This window comes from Cucurbita pepo, chromosome LG04, assembly GCF_002806865.2.
Source record: "Cucurbita pepo subsp. pepo cultivar mu-cu-16 chromosome LG04, ASM280686v2, whole genome shotgun sequence".
In the NCBI taxonomy this organism is placed as follows: domain Eukaryota; kingdom Viridiplantae; phylum Streptophyta; class Magnoliopsida; order Cucurbitales; family Cucurbitaceae; genus Cucurbita; species Cucurbita pepo.
Genome location: NC_036641.1, coordinates 5880876 through 5896498, shown reverse-complemented (window position 1 = coordinate 5896498; position 15623 = coordinate 5880876). Strand labels below are relative to the sequence as shown.

At 35.4% G+C, this 15623-nt stretch overlaps 3 protein-coding genes across 4 annotated transcripts; 1 reads left to right on the top strand and 2 right to left on the bottom strand.

The window, feature by feature from the left end:
* The first annotated feature begins 1045 nt into the window (after positions 1 to 1045).
* On the top strand, positions 1046 to 4690 carry LOC111793049 (peptide deformylase 1B, chloroplastic). Its single transcript, XM_023674741.1, has 6 exons — positions 1046 to 1348; positions 1456 to 1594; positions 2685 to 2877; positions 3435 to 3545; positions 3834 to 3896; positions 4407 to 4690. The coding sequence occupies exons 1-6, from the start codon at positions 1132 to 1134 to the stop codon at positions 4509 to 4511; spliced, it is 828 nt and encodes a 275-aa protein (XP_023530509.1). The 5' UTR covers positions 1046 to 1131; the 3' UTR covers positions 4512 to 4690.
* Positions 4691 to 5940: 1250 nt separating this feature from the next.
* On the bottom strand, positions 5941 to 10276 carry LOC111793047 (ADP-ribosylation factor-like). Of its 2 annotated transcripts, XM_023674738.1 has the most exons (7): positions 10196 to 10276; positions 9489 to 9671; positions 9272 to 9342; positions 8095 to 8214; positions 7413 to 7531; positions 6838 to 6919; positions 5941 to 6032 (listed from the first exon to the last, which is right to left on the bottom strand). In XM_023674738.1, the coding sequence occupies exons 2-7, from the start codon at positions 9634 to 9636 to the stop codon at positions 6027 to 6029; spliced, it is 546 nt and encodes a 181-aa protein (XP_023530506.1). In that variant the 5' UTR covers positions 9637 to 9671; positions 10196 to 10276; the 3' UTR covers positions 5941 to 6026. The 2 variants fall into 2 exon arrangements, with proteins under 2 accessions (XP_023530506.1, XP_023530505.1); XM_023674737.1 differs by lacking the exon at positions 5941 to 6032 and having other exon boundaries at positions 6817 to 6919.
* A 715-nt stretch (positions 10277 to 10991) lies between these two features.
* Positions 10992 to 14051, bottom strand: LOC111793046 (polygalacturonase At1g48100). The gene is made up of 7 exons (XM_023674736.1): positions 13551 to 14051; positions 13150 to 13281; positions 12788 to 12967; positions 12657 to 12701; positions 12364 to 12571; positions 11646 to 11836; positions 10992 to 11533 (listed from the first exon to the last, which is right to left on the bottom strand). Exons 1-7 carry the CDS (start codon positions 13815 to 13817, stop codon positions 11159 to 11161), a joined length of 1398 nt encoding a protein of 465 aa, XP_023530504.1. The 5' UTR covers positions 13818 to 14051; the 3' UTR covers positions 10992 to 11158.
* Between the last annotated feature and the right edge of the window lie 1572 nt (positions 14052 to 15623).

Genomic DNA, 15623 nt, shown 5'->3' with positions numbered 1-15623 from the left:
TTAGCTCGATAATTATAATTATAGAGAGGAAGATCAAATTATTATCGTTTATAATAATAGTTAGTGTCTTATCTACTGAGCTATGCTTAGATTGATATCCTTCTCTAAATTTTTTAAAAATAGACACTTTTAGTCTCTCGAGTTTAAATCCCGAGCATATCAAGCGAAACAGTTAAGAAATTGAGAAGTAAAGTGCAAGAAAAATTTTTAATTTTGTATCGAATAATTTTAACGTAGCCAAATATAAACAATAGTATCGAAATAAATATACTAAAAGAGTACAAAAAAATAGAAAATAATAGAACAAATATAATTAAAATTCGTACTACGAAACTAACCCTAATTGTAACGGCCCAAATCCGTTCAGGGCATTTGCTAAGGGAAGGTTTCCACACCCTTATAAAAGAGTATTTTGTTCTCCCAGCCAATGTCCCTTATTTTGTTCTCCTCCCCAACTAATGTGGGACATCACAATCTACGGCCAAGTGTCTTTGCTGGCACTCTTTCCTTCCTCCAATCGGTGTGGGACCCCGCCAAATCCATCCCCTTTTGGGGGCAGCGTCCGCACATCGCCTCGTGTCTCCCTTCGGCCCAGATCCACCGCTAGTAGATATTGTCTTATTTTAGGCTTTTCCCTGTCTCGTGTTTGCCCCTTTCGGCCCAGATCTGCCGCTAGCAGATATTGTCCTCTTTTGGCTTTCCTTGCCTCGTGTCTACCCTTTTCGGCCCAGATCCACCGCTAGCAGATATTGTCCTTTTAGACCTTCACTTTCAGGCTTCCCCTCAAGGCTTTAAAACGTATATCGGGATGGTTTTCACACCTTAATACAGGGTATCTTGTTCTCCTCCCTAACCGTGGGACATCACATTGTCCTTTCTTCAAATTTGCATTAGTGCCCTTCTATTATCTCGTTCTTCCATTTTTGTCTCACTAATTTCTAGAATTTGCAATTCAACCCCTAGATTATTTCTCATTGTTTCCCTAATCTTCAGCAAAATTACATTATTGCACCATGGCTTTCTCACATCCGCAATAGCTTGTGAGATCGTTATTCAATTGACGTCCCTTGGCTCAGGTCTGCTCCTCACCGGTCCATTGTCGGCGGCCATTCCGGCCAATTCCAGGCGGCCATGGCTTACACTGCTCGATTGCACCTTTCTCTCCCTCACGCTCTTCTTCCAACTTTATCCCGCCGGTCGGCTCTTCCCACCGTTCTCCGCCGGCTGAGCCGTTTTTCCTCAACAGGCGAGTTATTATCCAATTCAAGTAAGTTCAGACCTCCGACGACTCTGGTTTACGCGCAGGCCAAACGAGGCTTCTCGACAAAAGAAGACGACGTAGCTTCGTGTAAGCTGAAACCTCGAATATCGTTCGCAACTTGTTTGTGCTATCTCTTTTCTTCAACTCTTCGCATAGGTTTGTGTAGTTTAGCTAATACGATTGTGGTTTTTTAGCTGCTGATCTTGAATTTGAGGCGCCGCTCCAAATTGTGGAATATCCGGACCCAATACTCAGAGCAAAGAATAAGCGTATTGATTCATTTGATGATAATCTGAAGAAGTTAGTGCAGGAAATGTTTGATGTAATGTACAAGTAAGTTTCTGGATTGGTTCTTTCCATACGTAAGAACTAAATTCACATGTGTGCTCAGAAATTAGCACAGACTGAGACATGTAAACTCTGAACACTAAATAGGGAGCAAATAGTAGGTTTGAATATAGAAACTCCAAAAGGTTAGTATTACTCAATTGGTCGAGATACCGTAACTTGACCAAAAGGTCAGTAGTTCAAATCCCCGCCTCCAATATTGTTGATGGAAACTCCGGGTAGGACGGCTAAAGTCGGTACTAGACTGAAGCATCTTTATAGTTAAAATTTAAGTTGAATATGTTCATGGTCAGGTGATCAATGATAGTTCTTGTTACTATGCATCAATGATGATAACTCAATTGGTCGAGATAATGTAACTTGACTAAAAGGTCAGTAGTTCAAATCCCCACCTCAGATATTGTTGACGAAAACTCCGGGAAGGATGGCTGAAGTCGGTACTAGACCGAAGCAACTAAGTAGGCTAGGACATATTAAATCTTTATAGTTAAATAAGTTGAATCTGTTCATGGTCAGGTGATCAATGATAGTTCAAGTTCTTATTACTATGCATCAATGATGATAACTCAATTGGTCGAGATGCTCTAACTTGACCAAATGTCAGTAGTTCAAATCCCCACCTAAGATATTGTTGATGGAAGTTCCGGGTAGGATGGCTAAAGTCGGTACTAGACTGAAGCAACTAAGTAGGCTAGGACATATTAAATCTTTATAGTTAAATAAGTTGAATCTGTAGGTGATCAATGATAGTTCAAGCTCTTGTTACTATGGATCAATGATGATAACTCAATTGGTCGAGATACTGTAACTTGACCAAAATGTCAGTAGTTCAAATCCCCACCTCAGATATTCTTGATGGAAACTCCGAGTAGGACAGCTAAAGTCGACACTAGACTGAAGCAACTAAATAGGCTAGGACATCTTTATAGTTAAATAAGTTGAATCTGTTCATGGTCAGGTGATGATAGTTCAAGTTCTTGTTACTATGCATCAATGATGAGTTCTGAGTTAGGGCCATTATAAACTTGGTATTTACAGGAAAGTGAACAATACTTGTTGGCTTCATTGTCTACAGAACCGATGGCATTGGGCTCTCAGCTCCTCAAGTGGGAGTCAATGTTCAACTGATGGTATTCAATCCAGTCGGTGAACGCGGTGAAGGGGAGGAAATTGTTCTTGTGAACCCTAAAGTTTACAGATATTCCAAGAAAACTGTACTCTTTAATGAAGGTTGCCTATCATTCCCCAGGATATATGCTGATGTACAGGTACTGTTGACTACTGGTTCTTGTCTCGTGCCTACTTTCTAGTTTAGTGTTCATTAAGGATGGTGTTACATAGCCTTTTCTGAACTTAATATGATGTTTTCTTGGCTAATTTGAATTCCAATTGGTTAACTATTTAGTATATTTTCAGCCAAAGCCTGCAAAAGATAGATTTGTTCTCGTGTATCGTGTTGATAGTTTGTTACTTTGGCTTAAATTCTAAACTTTCAATTGTATCTAATAGATCTTTGACCTCTTAGACATGGGTGATGGGCTTATTTGAAAGTGAATGTTCAAGGACTTATGATACAACTATTAGAAACATTTTAAAGTTTAGGAACATATTAGACACTACTCGATACTTTAGGGACTAAACTTATACTTCAATACGTACATAATACTAGATAGGTCAACTAGTTGTTTTTCGAAATTTTAATATAGTTTCTCTAGTTGTGAAATGTTGCTTGCTTTTAAGGACACAATTTCTAGCTAACAAATTCTGCTTCTTATTCTTTGAGTTGTGTTTGTGATGAGGCTAGCTCATTCTCTTGTAATTGCAGAGACCAGAATCGGTTAAGATCGATGCACGAGACATCAGTGGTACGAGGTTCATGGTCAACTTGTCGGGGCTTCCTGCAAGAGTGTTCCAGCATGAATTTGATCATTTGCAGGTTTTTTTAAATTAATTTCAGCTTAAGTTATGATCACCATTCAACTCAATTGAATTCAAAAGCTTAAGATGATGGATTGTGATAAATTTAGTTCTATCAATACTTTAATATTTACCATGTGTAATCTAATCGTGTCACACACATTCTTCCTCGCGGTCTCTGTTTTCGGTAACGTTACTCAATGGAATTCTAGCAGTGCATGATTAGGTTGGTCGGGATCCCGTGTTATAATATCTACCAGCATTGGCTTAGCTCACATTTTCTCTAAGAGTACTGTTAAATTTGCAGGGAGTTTTGTTCTTTGACAGAATGACAGATGAAGTACTTGATACCATTCGCCCTCAGCTACAAGTGAGTGACCTCCTACACATTGTTTTTTCATCTTATTTATGATCCAAAGAAAACCCTTTTTTACTACAGGGAGCGACGTATTCTTATTCATGATTAATATCGTTCTGATTGCACCACAATGGGTCGGTTCAATGGTCCATAGAGGGTCTAGAAGGAATGAATTCAAGTCATGATCATCATCTACTGAATGTTTAACATCCTGAATAGTTAAAAGTGCACGCAAACTAGCCCAAAGTATATGTTCTTAATCGGTCTTCTGGAAAGAAAATTAACATTTATCGGTATGAACAAACTTCTTAAGAAGTGAATATTAGCACGAGAACTCCTATTAGATTGTGGATAGGGTCTGATTCGCTCGTGTAAAAGATAATTTGTGGTATACGTCGATTTGTTAGAAAGATATATGGCGTATGCTCTCGTACCGAGAGGTTTATTTTCTTTCGAACTGATTGCTTCGTAACTTTGAAAATGAATTGAGGTGAAGTTGTTGTTTATTTACTTTTGATGCAGGCCTTAGAAAAGAAGTACGAAGATAGAACTGGATTACGAAGCCCGGAAAGAATAGAGAACCTTAGAACAAGGAAGAAGGTGGCTGCTGGTTTTGGAAAATCATGATCATAGAGGTTTGATGATTATACATTATGAATATGAATGCTACTAACTCCAATGATAGGAAGAAATTTATACTTCTGTTGGCTAAGCTTTTGTAAGAATTAAATTTATATTTCTCATTGCAAATTTAATTTAGGCTGTATTTATAAGTCACAAACTTATAAGGACATGAACCTTAAATATTTTCAAACTTTAGATTCAAATCCTAAGGAAAACACTCCCCCAAAAGGTAATGGATTATCTAGGAGTGCAAACCGGAGAAAAAGAAAAACCAAAAACAAAAACAAAAAAACAAAATTGATGAAATAAACTCGAATCGATCCGTTGGAGGAAATATTCTTTAGTTAGAAACAACCCAAGTCCATATTCTTTAGTTAGAAACAACCCAAGTCCATTGCTAGTAGATGTTGTCTGCTTTGTCCGTTACGTATCGCCATCAGCCTCATGACTCATTACATATCGCCGTCAGCTTCACGGTTTTGAAATGCGAGAGGTTTCGACACCCTTATGAGGAATGTTTCGTTCTTCTCTCCAATCTACTATGTAGGATCTCACAATATGACTAGGAGGCCCTCGTTACGTATCGCTGTCAGTCTCATGGTTTTGAAATGCTAGAGGTTTCTACACCCTTATAATGAATGTTTCGTTCTTCTCTTCTCTCCAACCAAGGTAGGATTTCACAATATGACTTGGGGGCCAGTGAGAGTGTCCTCACTGGCACTGCTCGGGGTTGGATCTGATAACATTTGTAACCGTCCAAGCCCACCACTAGCAGATATTGTCCAAGATCTGATGGATCTGATAACATTTGTAACCGTCCAAGCCCACCACTAGCAGATATTGTCCAAGATCTGATAACAATTTGTAATAGTCCAAGCCCACCACTAGCCGATATTGTCCAGGATCTGATAACATTTGTAATAGTCCAAGCCCACCACTAGCAGATATTGTCCACTTTTGTCCATTATGTATCCGTTTAGGGAGAGTTTCCATACCCTAATGCTTCATTCTTCTTTTCCACACCCTAATGCTTCATTCTTCTCTCCAACCTATAGATCTCACAATTAAGAGTTCTTACATTATTAAAAATTTGTAACTTAAGTTTACAAATTCAATTATCTCCAATTTATGATGCTACGCCATAAATAATTTATAAGTTTGCAAGAATGAAATCCTTCAATCTCTAGCAAAAAAGTGGTACTTTAATCACTGAGTTGATAAACATTCTTTCAAGTGTAAGAAGCATATGATCAAATAAAAATATTAAAATTGATAATAATAATAATAATAATGAAATTGGTATTAAATGAAAAAGAATGAATTTTGAAAAGCCTAGTGTCTAGCCGAGTACATGCGTATAGGAGAACTTTCTTTCCCTATTTATATCCATAATCACTGAAACATAAATAAATAAATAAATAAATAAATAAATAAATAAATAAATAAATAAATGAAACTATCCTTTCCAGAATGGGAGAACACTGAACATAGTCCTGAGCAACCAAATCATTTGTCGTCTCAAGCCTGAATAAAAAGGGAGAGTGAACGACTCAATAACAAAGTTTAAGACTTCTATTAAATGATCAATGAGAAATTGAAGGCAAAGGACTAATAAAATAGTTTATATGCAAATTTTGGAATTAAAATGAAAGTTTTGAAATAGAATGGATTTAATAGTTACAAGTGATGCACAGAAATTTAGAACTCAGTAGGTGACAATGACAAGTATTTGAAGCTATGTGTTGAATGAATCAAAATTTCTGTGAACTGACCATGAAAAATTAAAAGCAAAGACTTACGTTACGCAAGTATTTTGTGATTTATAAAGTAAAATTACAAATTCCATTCATAAACGAACTAGGTGTTTGAATTAGAAAGTGTTTAATAAGACTTCAAATTTTAATTTTGTGTCTAATAAATTCCTAAACTTTAAAAGTGTCAAAGAAGTTTTAAACTTTCAATTGTGTATCTAAGTCCATGAACTTTCGATATGTCCTAACAAGATTATTATAGATTTATAAACTTTTAAAAATATCGAATAAATCAAAGACTAATTTAACATCAATTGAAAATTTAAGAACATATTAGACATAAATTGGACTGTTTAAGGACCTATTAGACGCTTTTTTAAGTGCATGGACCTACTTAAAAGTTCCCGAAGATTTAAGATTTAACTAATTTTAAAAGTTGGGGGATTAAAATAGATTACAGTTTGAAAAAAGAAAAAAAATTGAAGGAATTTTGGAATAGGGTACAGTAAATCAGAACTCAGTGACCTAAAAGAATGGATATTCAATTAAGATTGGGATCAAATGTAAGGTGCATTTACCTTGCTAACAATGTTGTTGGAAAGCCAGTCCAAACCTTCGTATAGGCCCTCTCCAGATGTGGCGCAGGTGCTCTGGATGTACCTGAAAGGGAAGGGAACACCGTGTAAAATGAGTTCCTTTATATCACTTTATCATCTCACCCAGCAACTTCAAAAGAAACTAGAAAATATTCTGTCGACTTTCTTCTGTACCCTGACAGAGCTTGAGCTTGAAACTCACTCTTCCTACTTCATGAGCCTAGTAAACAGTCCAATTCATTAACATATGAACGAATACATATAACGGTTCAAGCCCCTCGCTAGCAGATATTGTCCTCTTTAGACTTTTTTTTTTTGGACTTGTCCTCTTTGGACTTTTTAAAATGTGCCTGTTAGGGAGAGGTTTCCACGTCTTTGTAAAGGGTGTTCCGTACTCCTTCCCAATCGACGTGGGATGTCATAGTACAATTAGATCATGATTCAAGAATTGCTTCCATTCAGGGTTTGTTTGAGTTTGACATACATTTTATTTTAAAAACTTCCAAAAAAAAAAAATTTGTTCTTAATATTATTTTCATTCAAGTGGTTTAATTTACCAGTGGCGCTGACGAAGGGAGTGAAGACCGAGTTTGTCAGTTATTTCTGCAGCATTCATGGCATTAGGAAGATCTTGCTTGTTAGCAAATACAAGCAAAACAGCATCTCTAAGCTCATCCTGCAACCAGATTCAGCATTTTAAGTGATACCACTAAATGTTTCAAGTCAGCAATAGTAATATATATGCCGAACAAAAAGATTAACAATGCAAGAGATCTATATCAATCGTACTTTCAAATGACAGAAAACTGGAAGAAAGAAAGAAGGAAAAAGGCAAACACATATGGAAGAAGATCAAAACCAAACAACAAATAAACTTCTTTCTTACTATCAGCGTGATTCCGTTCTTGGAACTGAACAAGATTTGGCAAACGAATACAAACAAAGGCTTCCACAACTGAACTAACCGTCTTGAAGCGAACTCTAGAAAAATCCTGGTTCTTAGTCACGATAAAATAGTTTCTAAAAATTGTCTTTTCACAAAACGAAATCCCACATCAGAAATTATGACGAATGAAGGAATTTAGCAAGGATTAGAGAAATAAAGTAAAATTCAGATACATTACGAACAAAAGCACGCTATACATCAGTACACAGCAATAGTCCATCAAAGTAGGGGAAATTGCCAATTAAGTTGATATAGAAAATAAAATATAAGAGCATTCGGAAGTAAAAACATACTTCATTCAACATCCTGTGCAGCTCATCTCTTGCCTCTACGACTCGGTCCCTATCATTGCTATCCACAACAAAAATAAGGCCCTGTGTATTCTGGAAGTAATGCCTCCAAAGTGGACGGATCTTTCAAAAAGAAACCCCATCAATCAAACATTAATTAAAAATAATATTACAAAAAAATTTCTTGGGAAATTTTTAATTAAAAAAATATGTGAACATACATATCCATGCACAATCCTCGTTCTAGAAAATGTCAGTATTTTAGTCTTTATAATGCAAAAATGTATGATGTGGTTGAATTAACATAATAAGAACATGCATGCAATATGCCAAGTTAGAGCCCATACTTCGTCACTGCTTTAGAATTTATTGTGGTTTTTTATATTACATTGTTTCATATATCAAACATAACAAATCAAATGCATTGTATTGAAAGTTGGCATTCTCTGCTTTAAATCTAACTCCAAAGTTTAGTATAAATATAATTTCCGCACCTATTAAAAAAAAAAAAGAATATATATATATATATATTAAAAAATTAATTAGTTAATTTTGACACTTTGGTTATAATATAAATTAAAAACTATGTTGTAGATTTTTTTAATTGTTAAAGACTAGACTATGTTGAAATATTAAAATTAGAATTTCTAAAAATTGTGTTCGTAAAACATTATACGTTTGATTATGAAATATATTGATTTATTAAGGATTCTTTTACAATTTTTTTTAATTAAGATTATATTGAAAAATGAAACCTTCAAAATAACTATTTTATTAAAAAAAAAAATAACAAACTTGTAAAAATTACCTTTGGAGACCCACGAAAAAAAACAAACCGGTAAAAGTTACCTTCGGGGACCCAATCCTCTCAACTTTCCCACCAGAATCTCAACCCGATCCCAACCAAAATAAATGGGAAATTTTGTGGGGATGGAAAATGAAATAAGTAGCGGGAATGGGGAGAGGGAAGTCTTCCCCGTGCCCGCCCAATGGACATCTCTAAATTTAGTAATGCATCAACCTCTTCATGCATGCATATCAGGAGGAAAAAAACAATTAAAGAAGTAAAATTCTATGTTGATACTAAATCCGAAATAAATGGACTAGTTGTGTCTTAAACATGGTGAAAAGTAGAAAGTGTCTTGTTTTTTCCACACATACAGAAAAAGGAGATGCATACCTTGTCCTGACCACCTACGTCCCAAACGGTAAAGCTGATGTTCTTGTATTCCACAGTCTCCACATTAAATCCTGTAGAAAAGTATCGAGTCTTACATCTATGACTTCCATAAGATGGATTTAATCAAATTATTAAAATTGTACATAGCTTGATTCTACAGCTGAGTTCTTAATTTCCAAAGTTCCACAAAAGTTTCATTTTACAGGATAAGACTCACCGATGGTCGGGATGGTGGTCACAATTTCTCCGAGCTTTAGCTTGTACAAGATCGTGGTCTTACCAGCAGCATCAAGACCAACCATCAAAATGCGCATCTCTTTCTTAGAAAATAGCTTACCGAACAGCTTCGTAAAGCTCAACCCCATTTTGGCTTCCTTCTATCTGAGCAACAACCACAGCACTGGCGAGAAAGAAAACATAGAATCAGGAATCAAACATTTTCAATCATTTGAAATGAACCAAATAGATCTCCAACAACGAACATCCAATGAATTATCGTGAATCAAAACAACCGCCTGAAAAGAAGAAGCGAAAAGCAAAACCGCAATGAACCACCAAATAAACGTAAAATTTCCACAACACTTTGTCCCTGCTGACCCCCCTAATGACACTTAAACCACGCAATGAGGATTCAAACCAATCCAAGGTGATTTCCCATAGAACAGACATGGAATTGATTCGGCAACCAACAACACATATCGAAACAACGAGGTACGAAAATTCTTCACATATCATGAAAAATTAAACCACAAATCAATGAAACCAACAAGCATTCTAATATTACGACGACAATTAGCAATCAACCAGAATAATGGATAAATGAACTCGTTACAACTTCAGATCAACAAAAGACCTTCCAGCGATTCTGCGGAACCGAATTTGAGAAATGGAAAATGAGAAGAGATGGATCTGAAAATTGATTACCTCTCGAATTCGCGAGAAATCTGAATGTGAAAATGGAAGCGAGAGAGAGAGAGAGAGCGTTTTCCGATTCCGAAGTTTTCTCTTCCACTGGCTTCGGATTTATTTTATTTATTAATTAAATTTTGCGAGCGAAAATATGTTCAAACCGGGACGGAAGGGAACAGAGTGCCATATCAAAACGGCACCGTTTTGCCGCTTCATCCATATTTTTAATTTTTTTTTTAAAATAAAATAAATAAATAAATAAATATATATATATATTCTACCGGTCTCATTCCCGCCCATCGCTCTTCCCGCCATTTTCGCCTGCTTCGAAGTTTTTCCTTCAGCAAGTTCTAAGCTCTTCTCTGTCAAGCTAGAAGACGTATCTTCTTCTAAACTCAATCCTTGAATTTCATACTGCAACTTGTAATACTGTTTTTTGTCTTCTTCTTTTGTAGACTATTGAATTAGGTCATATCCATTACATATGGTAGTGTAGTTTTTAAGCTATTGATTTTGATATTTGAGGCTGCCATTGTGGAATATCTGGATCTATTACTAAGCAAACGATGTGCGAATTGCTTCACTTGATGATGAATGATACTCCGAAGAATTCTGTGGACGAAAAGTTCGATTTCATGTATAAATTAGTTTTTTAATCAGTTGTTCGTGTCATTTTTTATTTATTGTTATCTGGTAATTAGGTGGTTTACGTGCTAATAATTTCACGAGGAAGGATGAAATTTTGTATTTGCGGTACTCAAATCTTAACAATGTGTTGTTCAATGTGCTATGATTCGGGTGGTTTGTAGAAATAAAAATATGTAGCAACAATATCATATTAATGACTGCATATATCTATCTATAGCACCCGATTTTGTAGCATATGACATTTCTATTTCTAAGTAGTCTACCATGAAATTTTGTTTTCCTAACTCTCCATTAATGACTGCGTATATCTATCTATAATCTAATTAATATTTAGCAGAAACCGTGAGCCTGGGCTTTCGATGGATTTCCAGACTGCAAGCAGTCGATGGGAGGGACAGTGGAGGTTTTTAGTTCACCGTATGCCTTCCAACAGAATGGTTCATTTGAGCGGCTGCTCCCCTCAAGCTGAATGGTGTCTAATGTCACACCAGTGCAGGGAAGACTGTCACTGCAGGCTAAATGGACCGGCGTTGAAGTGTATGTTCCCCTAATGTTTACATAATTTACTCCTGAAATTGCTACTGCAGAAGATCCATTATGGCATCTACCCCCATCGCAGTAGTATTGGTCTATCATTACTGGAGTCCCAACGTCTGAAACTTGAATGTTTGAGAACAGTATTCCCTGTACTGAGCCTGAACCACCCTGCAATGGAAAAGTTAAATAGCCTTCTGTGAGCTGTTGAATTACAAAGTATGGTTGGTTTGAGAAAGACTGAGGTTTAGGGAGTCAAATTAGGGAGAAAGGTTTTATATACCTGCCATGTTTTTATTCTGACCCCATTCATTGTGTTCTGCAGTTTGACATCACGGACGGTGACATTGGAAACACATGCTTTTGTTTGATCACGTCCTAGTCCTCCAATGCTAATTCCATGGCCTGGCCCACAGTTCACATCGTGTATGTATATGGACGAGCTTCCAGTTTGTATGGATATACAATCATCTCCTGTAGTTTGATTTTTTATATGTGTAAGTTTCATAATGCTACTGATTTTTTAAATTTCATACTAGTTTTCATGCAAGTCAAAACAACAAGTCGTTGGAAGAGGAGTCCCACATTGGCTAATTAAGAGGTTGTTCATGAGTTTATAAGTAAGGAATACATCTTCATTCGTATGAGGCTTTTTGGGGAAACTAAAAGTAAAGGCATGAGAGCTTATGCTCAAAGTGGTATGGAGAGTCGTGGTTCCTAACACTTCCTTCCGGTTGGTGAACAAAATCAAGTACACCGTAATATCATGTTTTAGGACCATATTCTACTTCAACAAAAAAAAAGTTCTCAGAACTGTTAAGCAAAAAAGAAATTGAAAACCACCTTTAAGTGACTGATGCTTGAAGACCACCTTTCTGAATTTTAACCAATTGGATTACCTTCTATTTATCTGCTTATGTAAAGTTGGGTTGTATTTTAAAGTCAAATTCTCATGCTAAATTAAGCCATCTTTGCAGTTAGTACTCAAAATTGGGAATTACCACAAGCTAGATTGCTGTTCGAAATGATCACATTCTGGGAGTTCTGCAAGTGAATTCCGTCCGTGTTTGGGCTGTCACCAGGCGATGAAATGGTTAATGAAGAAACCTGAACTGATGTGCAACTATCAAATTTCAGGTGAGCCTGTTGGCTGTTTTGGATGGTTATTCCAGTGACTGTCACTCCATCACTTCCGTAGAACCTAAGTGCCTGCACAAGAATATAAGAGTCACAAATAGAAATCTCTCTTTGATCCATTTGTTCTATTATTGTCAAGTTTAAGCCAAGGCTGTACTGTTGGTTTGGTTCTTGGAAGTCTTCCGCCACTGCTTTCCTTGTCCTGTTGCATGAGTTAATCTGTGATTAGGTAGCTGTTTGACTTAAAATATGAAATCCCTTCTAATCCGAGTTGATTTATGAAAATACCAAATTTTCGTCAGTAGAATCGTCTGTGGGCGAGTTGTCGCTCCACCAAACGGAGCCTTGTCCATCAATAGTACCTGTACCTTTCACTGTTATCCCTTTAAGTTTAGTGAATTCAATCCATTGCAAGAGACCTGAACCCCAAGCACTAGGGCTTGTAGGAGCAATGATTCTGCCATCCAACTGCATGTCATGTAGGAGATGTACTTTAAAATATGTCATCAAGAATTTTTTCTGGAAAAGTTCTTCACAGAACAGTTTCCCATAAAGTTGATAGAATCCTTTTAAAACGTCATGCTACTGTGCACTTAAAAACACTTTTTGAAATCAACTTCCAAACTAGACTTCAGTGTATTGATATTGACCTGAAACACAATGTTTGGTTGGCAATTAGGACCAGAGAACGAAATGGGGCCAACGAGAAATTCATAACCTGAGGGAACCTCCACCATTGATCCCTCTGCATTGCAAGCTGATTCCCAAGCTGCCTGAAATGCCTGGTATGTATACATTGTCAAGTATTTCAGTTAATTTTCAATTCTGAAAAGTTTATATGCTTTAGGATTATTGTCGTTAATTAATTTAGTGGAAGATCATGGGTTTATAAGTAAAGGAATACATCTTCATTGGTATGAGACTTTTTGAGGAAGCCCACAGTAAAGCCACGAGAGTTTACGCTCAAAGTGGACAATATCATACCACTGTGGAGAGTCGTGATTCCTAACGATTTGTATTTAATGAAAATGATAGGCAAACCTAAATTCACCTTAGTGTCATCTTCCTTTCCATCGCCTTTAGCTCCAAAGTCCACCACATTAAAACTGCCAGAACCACCTTCACTTGCTAGTGAGGCTCCCACAACATCCTCACTATCCACATGAACATGGTGGTGGCGGTAGCCTCCAGTTTTTCTATGTGCCCCCCAACGCCTGCCTTCTCTCCCATGGCAATTTTCCAAACTAAACGACCAAACAAAAACACAAATGAAAGCAATAGTTGCAAGACATTTTAAATTCTTCCCACACATCTTCATATCAAAATAGGTAGAGAAAGACAGAGAAAGACAGATAGAGGGGGGGAGAGAGAGAGAGAGAGAGGATTCTTCAAGTATGATTGACAAACAAAGAAGATTATTGGCTTGTTTTTATATAGGTTGAAAACTAGTTCTATCTTAGATAATCTATTCACTCATGAGCCCCACAGTTCAAACGACAACTTGGGTTGTCACAAAACACCCTTTTCATCTTCTTCCACCTCTGGTTTACTGTATGTCTTATATATATATATATATATATATATGTATGTATATATATATATATATACATACATTAGATGAAAAGGGTGTTTTGTTGTAAGATTTGTTGTAAGAACTTGGCAGCAGAGAAAATATATTATTAGACACACCATTAGGACACTGATACACTACAAACCAATAGAGCCAAATCAATAAGAAGATATCCTTTTGCACCATCTGATGAACTCTGTCAGTTAGAAATTCTTGATTGGCTGCACGTGAATGACAGTTTTTTTCTTCTTTGAGAGTAACTTCTGCTATATAAAGACAATAAAAAAAAAAGGTATTAAAGAATATTAGTAGCTCAAGTTTTGGGTTCCTATAATAATTTAATTTGGTTCTAGAGCTTGAGATTATGACTAATTAGGTATTTAGTTATAGAATTGATTTGGTTTGTTACTAGAGGTTGAGATTATGAGTTCGGACGCCGTGGATGATTTTTTCGTATTTTTCATATAGGCCTTGTGAGTCAAAATTAACGTTCAAGTTACACGTGAGGGAGAGCATTTAATCACTTTAAAGTCAAATTAGATCATGATTTTCTAAAATTTAATTTCTAGATCTACCCTTATCTACCCTAATACAAAAAACCAAACCAATTTAAACACAAACCATCTTACTAGGTTAAGACGTTGAAACTTTGGTTTCATTCGGTTACTATTTATGTTTGATTTCTCTTATAATATTTTACCATTTATATTTGATTTCTATGTATGCATGTTGAGGTTTTTTTAATATGATGGTTGGCATCTTATACATATTTTAGTTTTTTCCATTAATAATTATGGATTGAGCTACCAAATGCATCACCAAAATCTCTCCCAATTCTCATTAGTCAACCATAAACTTTAATAAAAATCTTCAACTAACTTATGCTTTCATTAATTTGGATTATTCTTAAATACCTAGTTGGAAATAAATAAATAAATATAGGATAAATTAATAAAAATATCCTTAAATTAAAAAAAATATATATATATATATATATATTTAAAAAACACCTTAAACTTAAAAAAAAAAATAATAATAATAAAAATAAATGAATAATAAAAAAATAATAAAAAAATAAAATAAAATACTATTACCGTTAGTTTTTTTTAAACACTATTAAAAGTTTAAGGAGGTTTTTGAAACAAATACTAAGGTTTCATTAAAAACTAACATTAAGAGTANCACGATTTGATTTTTCGAAGCCTCAAAAATTGGGTCGTGACAGTTTTAAAAGAATACCGTTAAGACAAATTACAAGTTTTATGAGTATTTTATTAATTTAGCTTTTATATATATATATATATATATATATATATAAAAAGAAAAACTTAACCATATTTAAGATTTAATACCCCACTAGATTGTCAACTAAATATAATACGGGTTAGGTTGTCTCATGAGATTGGTCAAGTTTGGTCGAATACTCACGGGTATATATATATAAAAAGAAAAAAAAAACTAAGAATTATAGATGAAGGGACAATTTTTCCTTTTTCTATGAATTCATCTAAATTGGTTAGACAACATAAATTAGGCAAAATTAGCTGTTTAAAT